Source organism: Aplysia californica, unplaced genomic scaffold, assembly GCF_000002075.1.
Source record: "Aplysia californica isolate F4 #8 unplaced genomic scaffold, AplCal3.0 scaffold00036, whole genome shotgun sequence".
NCBI classification, from domain to species: Eukaryota; Metazoa; Mollusca; class Gastropoda; order Aplysiida; family Aplysiidae; genus Aplysia; species Aplysia californica.
The window spans coordinates 404,991-419,292 of record NW_004797306.1 but is presented as its reverse complement, the minus strand read 5'-3'; the positions used below and the strand labels follow the sequence as shown (position 1 = coordinate 419,292).

The 14,302-nt window shown below is 40.9% G+C and overlaps 1 protein-coding gene across 2 annotated transcripts in view; it reads right to left on the bottom strand.

Annotated features, from left to right (window-relative positions):
- Window positions 1-291: 291 nt before the first annotated feature.
- The window catches only part of LOC101864594 (kelch-like protein 24), a 15,126-nt gene continuing 1,115 nt past the window's right edge, over window positions 292-14,302 (bottom strand). For both annotated transcript variants that reach the window (XM_035973919.1, XM_005091816.3), the window contains exons 2-5: window positions 8,072-8,443; window positions 4,972-5,144; window positions 2,761-3,394; window positions 292-1,427 (exon numbers count right to left, since the gene is read on the bottom strand). In XM_035973919.1, coding sequence (XP_035829812.1) covers window positions 612-1,427; window positions 2,761-3,394; window positions 4,972-5,144; window positions 8,072-8,188 — 1,740 coding nt within the window. In that variant the 5' untranslated portion in view covers window positions 8,189-8,443 and the 3' untranslated portion in view covers window positions 292-611. The remainder of the gene's footprint in view (window positions 1,428-2,760; window positions 3,395-4,971; window positions 5,145-8,071; window positions 8,444-14,302) is intronic.

Below are 14,302 nucleotides of genomic sequence, written 5' to 3'. Positions count from 1 at the left end.
GCAGTTGCGAGTGCCGTAAAACCTCAACTAAAAAAAAATTTTTAACCTCGTAAACAACAGTCATCACTTATGAGGTATGATCACATGTAGGCCTACTAAGTGCAATCATCTCTCCTAAGTGTCATAATAGCATAAAGTCAAAATTTGTTTTTCAAAAAGTAACTAAACCTCATTTAGTTACATTGTTTTGAGTGCTTCAATGTGAAATGAAAGAGGTCTAACAAGGCTATTTTGACATAAATCAGTTTTGTCCTTCTCAGGGGAAAAAATCTCTCTGGCAAACAAGGTCTGATCACGGGGGAACCGAATATGTAATTTACATGGCAGTTTGATTCTTCTACAGTTGAAGCATGGACCTAGTCATGATAGGACAGTGGGAAAGTATGACATTCAGAGGAACTTCTACTGTCAACTTACTTAATTTCCCAAAATAGACATGACCAGAATGAGAATCATAAATGAATATCAATCTATCATACATTATACATCAAAGGAATAGTGCACAATAAATATTGATAAACAAATACTGTGCCAAAATGATTACAGAAATATAACAATCATTGTGATTGGGGAAAAGAAAAAATATTGTTATGTCCTAAGTAAAGAATCTGCTAGTGGGGCATGCCTGGAACAGATAATCTTGGTAAAATTACTCGGCGGATCAAGAGGATTCTACAGGCAGCCGCACTGGCATTGTTGAAGAGCCGGTCACTGAGGATTTTGACCTTTCCATCCTGACCGTTGACCTCCAGGATGTCCACAAACTGGCTGGAGCCTGAGGGATAGCGAGTGTCACCCCCGACTACCAGGATGTTGGAGCCCCGCTGCAGGAGACCAAAGTTAAAGCGATCAAAGTTTGGTAGAATGCTGTGCCGCGACAGTGAGCCTGACTCCATCACTTTCATGATGGAGCCATTGGTCAGCGCAAGGTACATGCACGAGTTTATGGACAAGGCCCGACTCTCTGTCACGGCAGAGGGAAACTGGTTGATCACCATTGCCTGGCCCGTGAGGACATTGAAGGACTGGATGTCTCGCTTCCTCGTGCTGTCGTCCGCTCGCCCTCCAAATACATAGATCATGTGATCCACGGCGCACGTGGAAGCCGAGTAGACGCCAACCAGTAGGTTTCCCAGACTTGTCCAGCTGTCCTCTGCCAGATGGTACTGGATGATGCTGGTGAAGACACCGTCCCTTTTGTTCCAGCCACACACCGCATGCACCTGGTTACAGGCCACCACCATCTCATGGTAGCGACGTTTTTCTGGCATCTGACAGCACTCCTCCCAGATGTTGCTGTTGGGGTCGTAGCGCAGAACGTAAGCTTTACGCAAGGAGATTCCAGACATATACAGACAGTTATCAAGCACACAGGTCGCATAGCCCACTCCAGGGTCAAATGGCAGAGAGCTCAGCTTGAACCACATCTGAAAAAAATATATTTAGGGTTGTCAATATCCTTCAAAATAAAGGCATATTTACTAAAAAGAAAAAAACTAATGTCTTTCTTGAAACGAATCAACTTGTACATTATAATACATGATGTAATATGAAATATTTAAAATCTGGCTGCTGGTAAAAATCAAGGACGTATTTTAATTTCATCTTGTTTACTTGCTGCATCTGACAACTAATAACATCACTGCAAGTTGAACTGTGCCACAGTCGGGTCTGAATTATAATACCGTCTTATTTAAAAGCTTGAAAAGTGAATAAGAATTCTTGCCTTACGCCCTCAGAGGGCAGTTCTGCACATAAAATGTAATTATGAACTGACTTGTCACTCAGGTTTATATTTTGTGTAAGTTTTTAATAATAATATAAAAATGCAAGAAGACTAAATGTAAATTTACACTGAGAAATTAATAAGAACTTAAGACACTGGAAATATGACTATGTCACTCATGCTCTAGGAAGGTAATACTAGTAGCCTCCCTTTCGGTCTACAAGGTAGTCATGTCCTTTACCATTAAAATGAAATGTAATAACAGCAGAGTTACTCTTCAAAAGTTATCGTGGGATTTTTTAAACTTTATAAATGTTTTGGAAAATGTGTCATTTTCCAATTTTCGTATTTCAAATGTTTTTCTGTTACTTTGGCAACTGAAAGGTAACCAGTCACCGCGTCAAGCTTGGACATGAAAAATGATGAGTTGAGACATGATCTCATTGTTGTATAAACTCTTGACCAGAGGTACTCTTCCAGTGCACAAATGGCATGCATCTGTTAGAACTAAAAATTAAGGTTGCACCACTTCACATAGACACTGCAATTTCCTTCCATTCGTAGCAGTAAAGCATGGGTCAAAAACATTAGGTTTACAATATATACAAGCACTTAGAAACATCTATTACAAGATGAAAGAAAATTGTGATTTTTACACATGATTTGAAAAATTTTGAGATGCCACCAAAATCCAGCAGCAGAATTTCCAAGACAGGCTGAATCTTCATCATTAAAATTGCTGATATCACAAATCTAAAGAGGGATGGGTAATCATCAATAGAACAAAAAAAAGTATGAGGTATTCCATAAAAATCAGAACTTCCATACATTTCTAGAAAACACATGTAGAACCATGACTCATTCTACACCATGATCTTGGGGGGTAGGGGGGGGGGGGCGTGCATTACACTGCAAACATTTTGATCACATGCACTTAACAAAGAACACAGAATAAGACCAGGGAACAAAGGTTAAAATAAAGAAATAAATGATGTTGTTGGCAGCTTGAAAAAGAAAGTGTAAAGGTAAATTACCTTTGTGTTAAAACTGTAGGCATGTACTGTAGGTAGGATACCAGTAGCCCTGTGCACCCCAATGAGCACAAGCATGTTTTCATAGTTTCTTGAGGTTAAGGGGGTCTCCATGGCCACAGAATTGGAAGCTTCTGGAAAGGAATACCTTCTGTTTTCAGCTAACCCTTCTAGGTAACTGTCCTTTATATGGCACTCATTACGGACAAACCCAAGCAGCTTATTAAAACTTTCCTCAGATAAATATCTCAGTCTCAAATTCACACATATCTCGGTAAAGAATTTTGCTCGCTTGGTGATGTCATGCTTGATCCATGAAATGGCCGCCTCTGCAACATAATCCTCATCTGGCACTCGCAAGTCATCATCATTTAGCAACTCGTTGAGATGCTCAATGTCTACATGAAGGAAGTCAGGTTCTGTGTAGATGTCCAGAAAATTTGCCAAGACAAACCGTTTGGCTTTGTCAGCAAGAGCCTCGCAGTGTAAGCACTGCGCAAGGTCCCAGACAGCCAATGCATTATCGACGTTCAGATTCTCTGCGTAAAATGCCTCACAGCTGTCCTGGAGAGTGATCATTTGCAGCAAGCCGGCAGCCCGGAGCAGGTCTTCCGCAGTATCTGCATTTACCACTGACCTGTGAATATCAACAAACAAAAAACTGAATGAAGGTCAAACTAAACGAGATTCTGCTACACATTTTTTTTCCCCAGTTAATATGGAACATGTGTGCTCAAAGATCAAAAGACAACTTATATACGGACTAAAAACAACTGAAAGGAGACATAGAATGTGGAACAGTCTAGAAATGGCATAAAGCCAGACAGTAAGTAGGGCCTACTATAATATCGTGAAAACAGAAGGTTCGACCCAGTTGAATGTTTCAGAGGATAAGACAAACGCAGAACGACATCACTATCAGAAAACTGCACCCTGCAGAGAATCAGGGGGGAGAAAACAGTCAACAGTAAAGAAAAGATGAAAAACTCTTCCGTTGAACTGGCAAAAAGCTAAAATTACCATTACATTGGATTTGACGCTTCCCCCTTTTCCGTTCTTCTTCCCCATGTTTTGTCAATTAAAGAGAGGAGAGGAACTAAAGAACTTGAAAGTTGTTTTGTTTCAGTAGAGGTTTTACGGCGCTCGCAACCGCATAAGGTCACATGAGCACCAAGGGGTGGATGTCAAAAGAGAAGTCCTTACAGGGAATCGGACTTACTCTGCTCACCTCTCTAGCTTCAACAGCACAAAGTCTACTTCAACTATCAAGGCACCCCGGAAATAGCGGGTCACAAGAGTGTGACAAACATACAAAAGAAGTAGAGGAAAATGACGATAGTAAGGATTAGGAACGAAAACGCAGCAGTTCCCTGTTGTAGTTCAGGCACAGTTATGAGCTTGACATTATTGGATCAGACAATTTACAATTCTACTGTACATTAGAACGAGAAATGTCCCCTCTTTGGGAATGGCCTAAAGACACTTCAAATCAGTGGCACCGCCCCCGGGGGTAAAATTTGAAAGACCAACTTTTGTGTCAGATTGTTTGACAGTGAAGCATGAAAGTTGTTTACACGCTACAAATGCAAACAGACAGAAGAGAATGTTAATTAAGAATGATAAAATTTGCTCAGCTAGTCAGCACACAATTTGTTTTTTAATACAAATTCACGTTAACAACACATTGACAACAGAAAAGTACACTGGGAACAATTTTTGCCTTTAAAAATAAAGGCTAATACTGACTTGTACATTCACTACCAGTAGAACCATTAGATCTACTAGACAAAATACAGACTCAAAATTGAATACTGGTCTTGACAATTTTAGCAGGTATGTTTTTTTTTAAAGAATGACCAATGGGAAAAAACAAACATAAAGTACCAGAGGTTACAATATATACATTTCTATCATTTTTACTTTTCAACACAAACAAAATAAAAGAAACTCTAGTACATCTATCCCAGGGACATCTTGTTCAACAGTTCTTCAAGTGTTTTGAGCAAAGTGACTATGTTCAAGCTGAGGTTGTTTCAGGGCCAGTCAAAAATGGCTCGCAAGCCCCACTGAATACGATCAGCACCTTGAGAACCAGCAGTTCGGATCCCAAGCCCAATAGACCAAACAAAACAACAACAAAAAAAGAAAGGAAATGAAAGAAGAAACATTTTTAAGTCGAATTATACGAGCACGACTGTAATGAGCACACTTTACCTGTCACATGTATAGTAGAAATCCAGGACTGCCCTGAAGGTGGCTCCAGACAGGTCCTTGATGGTCACTCTACTGTCCACACTCTCCCTCATACCAGATGTGAACATCGCCAAAAAGTAGTCCGAAATAGCACAAAGAAAGACTTTGTGACAACGGAAGACGCTGTCACTCACCTAAAAAAGATATGATTTTTAAAATTAAGTATTAAGAACAGCATATTAAACTTGACAAAAATATTGTGTCGCAACACTGTGGAAATCAGGTGTTCATCAATTTTGGGGCATATATACGGAGTTATTGGTAACATCTTAAAGCTTGGTGACTTGCCTCGCACTTGGTGAAAAAAATACCCATCTAACTTGAATATAGAAGTTAAGTTATTTGCCATAGGAGGAGGTGGGGGTTGCCTGATTTCAGAGATAAAAATCATTGAGAACATGGCCGCCAAAGTTCGGTCCCTTCCATAACTTGAGAGTCCTTGGAAACTGAAAATTTACATTTTGTGTGCCTTAAATCAATGTTTTTATGTAATTTTCACACAGAAATGTCTTTTCAAATGGACAAAAAGATGTTGAGCCAAAAAACAAAAATTCGAAAAAAATTTCCAACAGGCAGAAAAGTATCAGTTTCTTCGATTTCATTAATTTGACGAGCGCCTGATTTCACCACAATGCCTCACATAATTCCCCTTGGTGAGAGAACATCATTCTGCCTAGAAAGATAAATTCTTTATCTATTTCATGAAGGATACTTGGGTAAAATTTCCCATTCCCATCCCCCCCCCCCCCGGACCACCACTTGCAGATTTACATTTTTTACACTGATTTTTTTTGTCTTCCTCAGGTAATACCAGTCGTTTTTCTTCAACCAAGAAGTCTTTCTACTTCTCTTCTTTTGCTCCATCATGGTCCACTCTTTACTAAAACTTCACCTAGACCTACCTTTGCACACACTCAGCAAGCTATTGCATAAAATGCGTAATCTCTAATGTACTTGATAAAGAGGAAGCACACTGACACACATGGTGACAATACTGGATATCACAAACTCCCCCACATGGAACAGAAATTGAAAAGCGTGTAGACTAGATCTACTCTACTGAACACTTCTGTGACGTATGCAGAGAGCACGTCCTTGGTCTATCCTTGATAGGAGTCTCTCTCTCTCTCTCTCTCTCTCTCTCTCTCTCTCTCTCTCTCTCTCTCTCTCTCTCTCTCTCTCTCTCTCTCTCCCTCCCTCCCTCCCTCCCTCCCTCCCTCCCTCCCTCCCTCCCTCCCTCCCTCCCTCCTCCCTCCCTCCCTCCTTCCCTCCCTCTCCACGCAGCGGCAGATCTGTACCTCTAAATACAAAGAAAGAAAGATCAAAAGAAGTTTTTTACCATCTAGCATAATGCTATTGCTCTTTAAAGTATGTACCTATATAACTCCAAAGGTCTTGTAATTAAATTCCTGCATGTGGTGCGGTTGAACGATGCATCTTATGTCAATGTACATTTTGTCAGCTTACTTTTCTCTTTTCGTATTGAATTTTAATGAGAGTAATACATAATTAAAATTTTTATGTTTTTCTGCATGTGTTTTTACGGTCCTGTACAGCCAAGGAAATTTCCCTCTGGGATAATAAAGTATTATTTTATCATATCTTCTCTCTCTCTCTCTCTCTCTCTCTCTCTCTCTCTCTCTCTCTCTCTCTCTCTCTCTCTCTCTCTCTCTCTCTCTCTCTCTCTCTCTCTCTCTCTCTCACTCTCTCTCCTCTGTCTCTCTCTCTCCTCTCTGTCTCTCTCTCTCCTCTCTGACTCTGTCTCTGCCCTTCTCTGTCTCTGTCTCTCCTCTCTGTCTCTCTGTCTAACTCTCTCTCTTTCCCCTATCATCGCAGTTACTGCGGTGAATGAAATATGCGATTGTACATCTATCTAGCTGACATTAATATTTTTTCACTATATGTGTACAAGTTGTTAATACAATGCCTGTTTTGAATTCAAAGAATACATTTTTTTTTAAAATTCGGGACCTGAAAATCTGTTCGCTGTGTGTGATTTTCGCTATGTGCATGTTGACAGCCAAGCAGTTGCATGTATTGAAAGTCAAGACAATTGTCAAGTTACTGAAGTGTAAAGGCAAAAGGGTGAAGGGGGCAAAAGGTTCAGAAACCTGACTTTACTACAACCTATAATAACAGATGAAAAAACTGAATAGACATAGGGTTAATGATTCACTGCCACATAATTTAACCTGAAAATGCTTTTATATTAAATTTCTCACCTCGTAAGATGATAGAGAAAAATGCCGTAGCTGTGGCCCTGTGATATCTAAAATAGCTATAACTATACATTAGTAGTCCAAGGCGGTCTATGGGTGACACAGCAAAGGGAGTTAATACCAATAAAATTAAATAAGAAGCATTCGAACCATGGTGAACCTTATAAAAAGCACTCACAAAGCTAAATTACATTTTGATTTTCACTTTAATAGACCATAGACACTACATCTACATTCTTAACGTACCTGGCTCCAGCTTCAGCTTAAAGTAATCACAAAAATAGCATATAAGTGAAACAGTAGAACGATTTTGTTAGGCCAGGAGGTCATTGCATGAAATACCTAGTGAGCTTTTTACAGCAGACAAGTATTATTAATTATACATAAACTATTCATAAAAGCTTGATCTGCACACATTAATAAGGCTAGCCACTTCGCATTAAAAAATGTGCACGCTGACAAGGAAAGCCGTAGTTCTAAGCAAAACAATCTGCTGTTCTCCTGCTAATAAGAGTACTCTTCTTTCTTTTCTGCATATATTTACTCCCAGTATGCTAACCTCTTGGCAAGCATAAGGTTTTAACTGTGCTTTTACTTATAAAATTTCCCAATTTGTGAGTCATAACTTCAAAGGACTTCAAGCTGACATCAATTCTTTTTTCAGTCAGCTAGATATAAAATTCCCATCCAACAAAAGGTTTCTAATTAATGTCAGTTGTTTATATCTGAGCTTGTTTAAAAATACAGCATATAAATTATTTAAGAGGGTTCCTCTGTAGTCAGTAAAATCTACGAGAAAACATCAGCACATAAGGGACGATTCACAAAAAAACAAAGAATACCTCAATTTCTATGTCTGCAAATATTCCATCATGAAAGCTTTGTCTGAGCCCATCCACCACATTGCAGCGGATTTTGTTTGCCCAGTCAACGCTTGACGCAGACAGCATGCCCGACATCCTAAACGTTAGGGTCTTCCTGGGCCACAGTGAGGTTACTAATATCAGGCACCTGTTTCATATGCAGAAATTCTAGCAGGATCTCACTTTCACAGTCAGTGATTTCAACATGACAAAATGTTGTGGCTCAAGAGTGGAGGCTCCATTGAGTACAAACTTTTTCTCACATCAGCGTCAAATGAAGTTGAAACGACATAATATAATCCATTTTTCCAGGTGAATCGCTGAGCATGCTACATCTTGTGAAGCTTGCACCTGGTCAAAAGAAAATAAAAATCGAACAATCATTATGAAATTTAAGAGAGAACTCAGAAAAAGGATCTCACAAATTAAAACCTAGAGAAACGAAGAGGGAAACATGGAAAATATTCATCATCAAAAGGACTACTGTACTACTATTCAGCAGCTTCTCAGCTACAATAGGCTAACATATGGACAAGCAAACAACAAAAGAGTAGAATCAACAATCAAAATCTATGCTTTGAAACAACAAAACACAATGCAAACCTACTTTTATGGATAAACGAATGTGCAGCTCATGAGCTGAGTTACTGATTGTTAAAGCATTCAAGGCAGAATGAAAGGCCTCTATACTATAAATCCACCCTTTTAAACATGACAATATATTCACTTCTTTGCTGTTTTTATTATGACACCACAACTCTTAACAGATGATTCTAGAGAAGGCTAATTTGTTTTTAAACATTACAAAAACAACTCATCAAAAAAAACACACACATAAACAAGAACCATGGCAAAAAAACAAGTGACCTCACTGCCTTTATTGGCAAAATAAAATTGTTAACATGTTAAGAAGTACCACATGGGAAGAGGCTAGTCATACTTAAGGACGGCTAGACTAGCAGGCTAGTTGTACTTACTGATGGCTAGACTGACAATTTAAAAGCAAAAAAAACAGATTTGTAAATAAAATTTTAGTTTGTAATTGTGTAGACCTATGCCAGCTCAAGATCCAAATGAAAATTCAAGCTTGGCTTTGCGCCCAGAGTGACCTTTGATACGACCGGGGGCCAAAACAGGTTTCAGTCAATAGGGCCTAATCTAATCCAGGGCTCCCCCTTTTCAGGCCAACTTAAGAGGTTCCTTCACCCTTTGGTTTACTATTTTAGGGGTATTTAAACCCTTATTTTAGAAACTTAAAAGGTAAAAGTCAATATCTCATAATTTTAGAGTAAAATTTTTTCCTTGTAAACATTTATCTCACACGCACATTCACACACAGAGTGACCATGACTATGATTGAATGCTAACAATTTTTAATTAACTTAAGAAATAAATAAGTAATATTGACTAGAATTAAAATTAGAATTGTGTCCATTTGGAGGGGGGAAGAGTGGTGGTGGTTGAGCAGTTGGGCCTATACAAAAATAAAATAAAGTTGACAAACCAAGAAAAATAGACCTGCCACTCAATGAAATCTAAATGTCAGGATCTCAGTGGGAAAAAAAATTGAGACTTGGGGAAAAAAATTAGGGGAGTCCATTATTATATTCATGTATATTCCCTCTGCATGCGCGCGCGTGTGTGTGGTGTACGTATGTGTGTGTGAGCGAGCCTGTGTGTGTTTTATCATTATTATTTTTTTAAATCCGAAAGCATCACGTTAAGGTCTCCTAGTCCAAGTGTCTTACACGCCCCCCCCCCCCTCCCCATGGATAGGTCCCGAAAGACGCTTCAACCGGTGCGTGTAAACTAAAATTGACTACGTCAACGGACGGTCCCCAACACACGTGGAACTCTCACTCCGAAGTCATGTCACGTGGTGCGAACGAGCGGTTGAAACAGTTTTACTGACGGGTCTTGATGACGGGCCCGACTAACCAGAACTCGGACAAAGCATGTTTTGGCAAAAGAAGATCTTTGAGAATGTCTTAAGTCGGAATGCCAAATCAATACTACTTCCATTATAGTTGAAATAACATGTGTGAGCAAAGATCCAACACAACTTTTGGTGAGTCAACTACTAAATTCGACAGACAATTCAGAAAATAGTGCTCCGAGTTTCTGTGGACAAAAACGAGTGCTTGCAATGACAGAAAAGAAGGCAGAGTAAGATTTCAGAAAAATCTGGCGCAACAGACGGAACAAAAAATTATTTTTTTTAATCGGGGTACACGCGATCAAAATCGGAAAAATTGGGATGCTTGAGATTTAGGGCAGGGATGAGTAGCAGGTTTGGAAAATAAACTGATTCATTATTCTTCAGAGCCATCCCAGGGTCCACATTCCAGTCTTTCCAGACGTTCGATGGCGGACAATTCGTTTACTAGCGTATTAAAGAAGGATGGGGGTAATCTCATGGCAGGGGTAAACTCAAGGCACGACACCGGCAAATGCGAGCCACCAGAATTTGAACGGAGCTTCTCTGCTGAAGCCAGCCCGTGTTGCCAGAGACTGCGCGCAGCTAATAAGTAGATCTTGGTCGACTTCTGACACAGGTGACTGTCGTGCATGTGTGTGGGTGTGTTGTCAAATCATTGACTCAGCTTTGGGACAGAGAAGGGGGAAAATGATGTTTGCCAGACGCACACCACCTACGTTTTAAAGCGTATCCAAACCCCCGAAATGAAATTATAAAGAGTAAAGCTCACGCACCACCAAAACTTAAAGGGGGTTAATCTGCAGGTATTATGCGTAATATACGCACATTTGTGCGTAATGGGGAGCCCTGACTAATCAGTAGTTGGCCTACACGAGGAAACAAGCGCCAAGCACTCATCATGAGTCATTTCCCAACCACATGCGGCAGTAAGCCACCTAGGGCCTAGGTGATTTTTATCAGCCTGCGAGAGGTCAGGGGTAAGTCCTCGCCTCATGCCCAAATCAGTGTGAAGGTGAGAATATCGAGTCATGAGCTATTCTCACCAGGGGTGAGAATATGTGGCCATCTAGAAAACAAGCCAACCATTATTCACAACAACTGTCTTTGCACTCATGACTTCTCCGCACTCATTAAATTATATCCTCTTCTTCTCTGTCAATTTTTAAAAATTAAATGAACACCTCACACTCTAGTGCGAAGGTAGCTCTTCACCACAGGTCCTCAAAGCTCCCAGTTTTGGGACTCCCTACCTAGGACCTAGGGTAGGGCCAATAGGCCCACTTCCTCCAGTGCTTCATGAAGTCCATGCATTGAATGATTGAACAGGCTTTCTAGTGATATGATTTGATTGTTGTTATTGTTCGGTTGCCAGTTCCACATACACTGCTTAGATATATGCCCATCACACAGTTGTCAATTGGGTAATGTGGTGTAAAAGAATAGTTGACACCGGCCAGTCTGTACTGGCAAAAATCTGACCCCGCACCGACCTGGAGAGATTCACGGGACTAGAGAGACCCGTGCACTCATGAGTGAGTGAAAACAGAGACCGAGTCGATCGGACCATAGAGCAGTGGCCATTCAGGCGTTCAGTAGCGCTAGATCGCAGAAGAACAGAAATAACATCCATCCAGAAGGGGTCCCCTATCTTCATTATCAAGAAACATCGAAAGAACCTGCATCCAGACGGTGAGCAATTATTCAACAGGTAACTCAACTGATTGTCAACATACTGAAAAGAAGGGAGGAGGACAATGACATGTCTGCATGTAAGGAATTTCGGAAGGACTTCGGTAACGAGCGACCACCCCAACAAACACAATAAAGAAGAGACCTGACCCTAACCCTAACCCAAACCCTACCCCTAGCCCTATATTCTACTTTGTCTCATAGTGGATTCTAATTCTAAACATTTCACACAGAGTCACTTTCTAGAGCTAGGTAGGTAATGAAGGTAAATTTTTACTTTCACTCCCATACACAGGATGCTATGCTTCGGAGGTCAAACTGCAGTGTACTGCTTGCTGCAAATCACAACATAAAACCACTAAAACTGTCGCAAATGAATTAAAATATCAAATTATGGGGCAAACAGGGGGGCTGTAACCCCCCATATTTTCTTTCACCCCAGGGGGGGGGGCCCCCCCCCCCCCCCCCCCTATTGTTGGTCCAAAGCACTTCTACTTCTATTAAGAACAATCACATATTTAAAAAACTACTAATTTGCGACAGAAATGAAGTTGATATTTGTGTTCAGCGCATCAATATTTAGGAGAAAATCGACAACTGAAGTGTGAGACGGGATGGAAAGTAAAAATATATCGCAATGACTATTGTTGCCTCATCTGAACTGAGTGAATAAATGCACTCCTAGACTAGATCTAGACTCTAGTAAGTCCCTAAAAGCTCTACTAGATCTAGATCTACCTAGAGATCTAATCTAGATAGACCTAGACTTTTAAGACTAGATTCTAGTAGGCCAAACAACATACAAGAAGTCTTGTAACAAGAGGTCTTCCCAGATCAATATTTTCACTCTGGTCCAGACTAAACAAAAGCTCCTGACAAAGTGAAAGTACAGTCGAACCTGCCTTATAAAAACGGAAACCTTCTGTCTTAACGGAATTTCCCCGCTCCCCCCTTGATATTATAATTCCTCTTTAATTACCTGTAAGCGCAAACCTGTCCAACACGGAAACGGAAAGAAAAATCCGCTCCCTTAAGGGATTCACCAGTCTAAGACGGAAATTGCTTTAATACCTGCTCAGCCCTGATTTGAAACAAAACTTGCAAGTCTGGTTCTGCCGGCTCTAAACTTAACGCCATGGCCATGCCACTGGGCAAAGAAGGGGAGTAGGGGTGCAATTTAGGGGTAAATGTTACCCCATCTATGTGAGCCTTGAGCAATACAGAAGATCAGGGTGGCGTGGGTGTGAAATCTCACAACTGCCCGTAAGAGTGCTCGAGTGCCGAGCCACTACGGAAACTTTCCTTGGTAGCCAGAATAAGCCAGAGGTGTGAAATTAGATTGACCAATGTCTGCCGCCCTGGTGCTGGCAGCCAAGAAAAGAGTTCCATGAATCTTTGTTACATGATGGCAGTGAGTTGTGGCATTTGTTGACTGTGCTTGTTACACCGGTGGGTGGGGCTAAGGGTGGAAGCAAATGAGATGTTCAAACGGGTCTGTTTTTAAGGTCAAACAGTGGTCCTATGAAAAGAAAGGCAAGCACTGGTGGTAATTGGATGTCATTATCAGACAGGATAGCAATTGAGAGGTGTGAAAGTGTTGATCACAACGGCTGGGCCTTTGAATCCCCCCCCCATCCCCCCCCCCCTTCCTAAATTCCCCTGTCTAAGACGCATTTTTTTTCTGGCTCCCTTGCGATTCCATCTTACACAGGTTCGACTGTACATGAAACATCACATAATACAGTTGCTACAGTATTTGTGTGAACACAGGCAGCACGGTAAATCAATCAAAACATGTTTTTCAGAAAATAAGGGAAGATTGAAGAATACCGGACCACTCGTACATTATTGCGCGAGAAAGTGGGGCGGGTGGTTGGGGTGGAGGAGGGGGGAGGGGGGTTCAGGGGGGTCTCCCCCCTGACAAAATTTTAAGGAATAGATCTACCGGTCCCAGATTCTCCATTGAGAAGATATTAAAAACGGGAAAATCATTAATTCCTAAGGTTGAGACATAGGCAAAGTCAGTCCGCTGGTCTGGTATTCTTCAATCTTACCGAAAATAATCTTGTTTGCTGGATCTAATCGAGATTCTAAATTTTGATTTCAAGTCAGGCTATCGCGACTAGACTAGATGTAGAATCTAGATGTAGAATCTAGATGGGGAAGATTGAAGAATACCGGACCACTCGTAGATCTACATTATTGCTCAAGAAAGTGGGGTTGGTGGGGCGGGTGGTTGGGGTGGAGGGGGGGTTCAGGGGGGTCTCCCCCCTGACAAAATTTTAATGAATAGATCTACAGGTCCGAGATTCTCCATTGAGAGAGATATAATGAAAAACGGGAAAATTATGAATTCCTAAGTGACCTAAGGTTGAGACATAGATCTAGAAAATCTAGTCATAGATCTAGACTAGATTCTAGATGATCTAGGCTGAGGCTAAGTCAGTCCGCTGGTCCAGTATGTAGAATGAAAGTGGCTATTCTCACCCGCCCGGAAGTTCTCGCAAGATCAACTCCTCCCCTCTTCTCTCTCTCTCTGTCTCTTTCTGAATACCGTCTAGACTATTGGTGTGGACGATCAA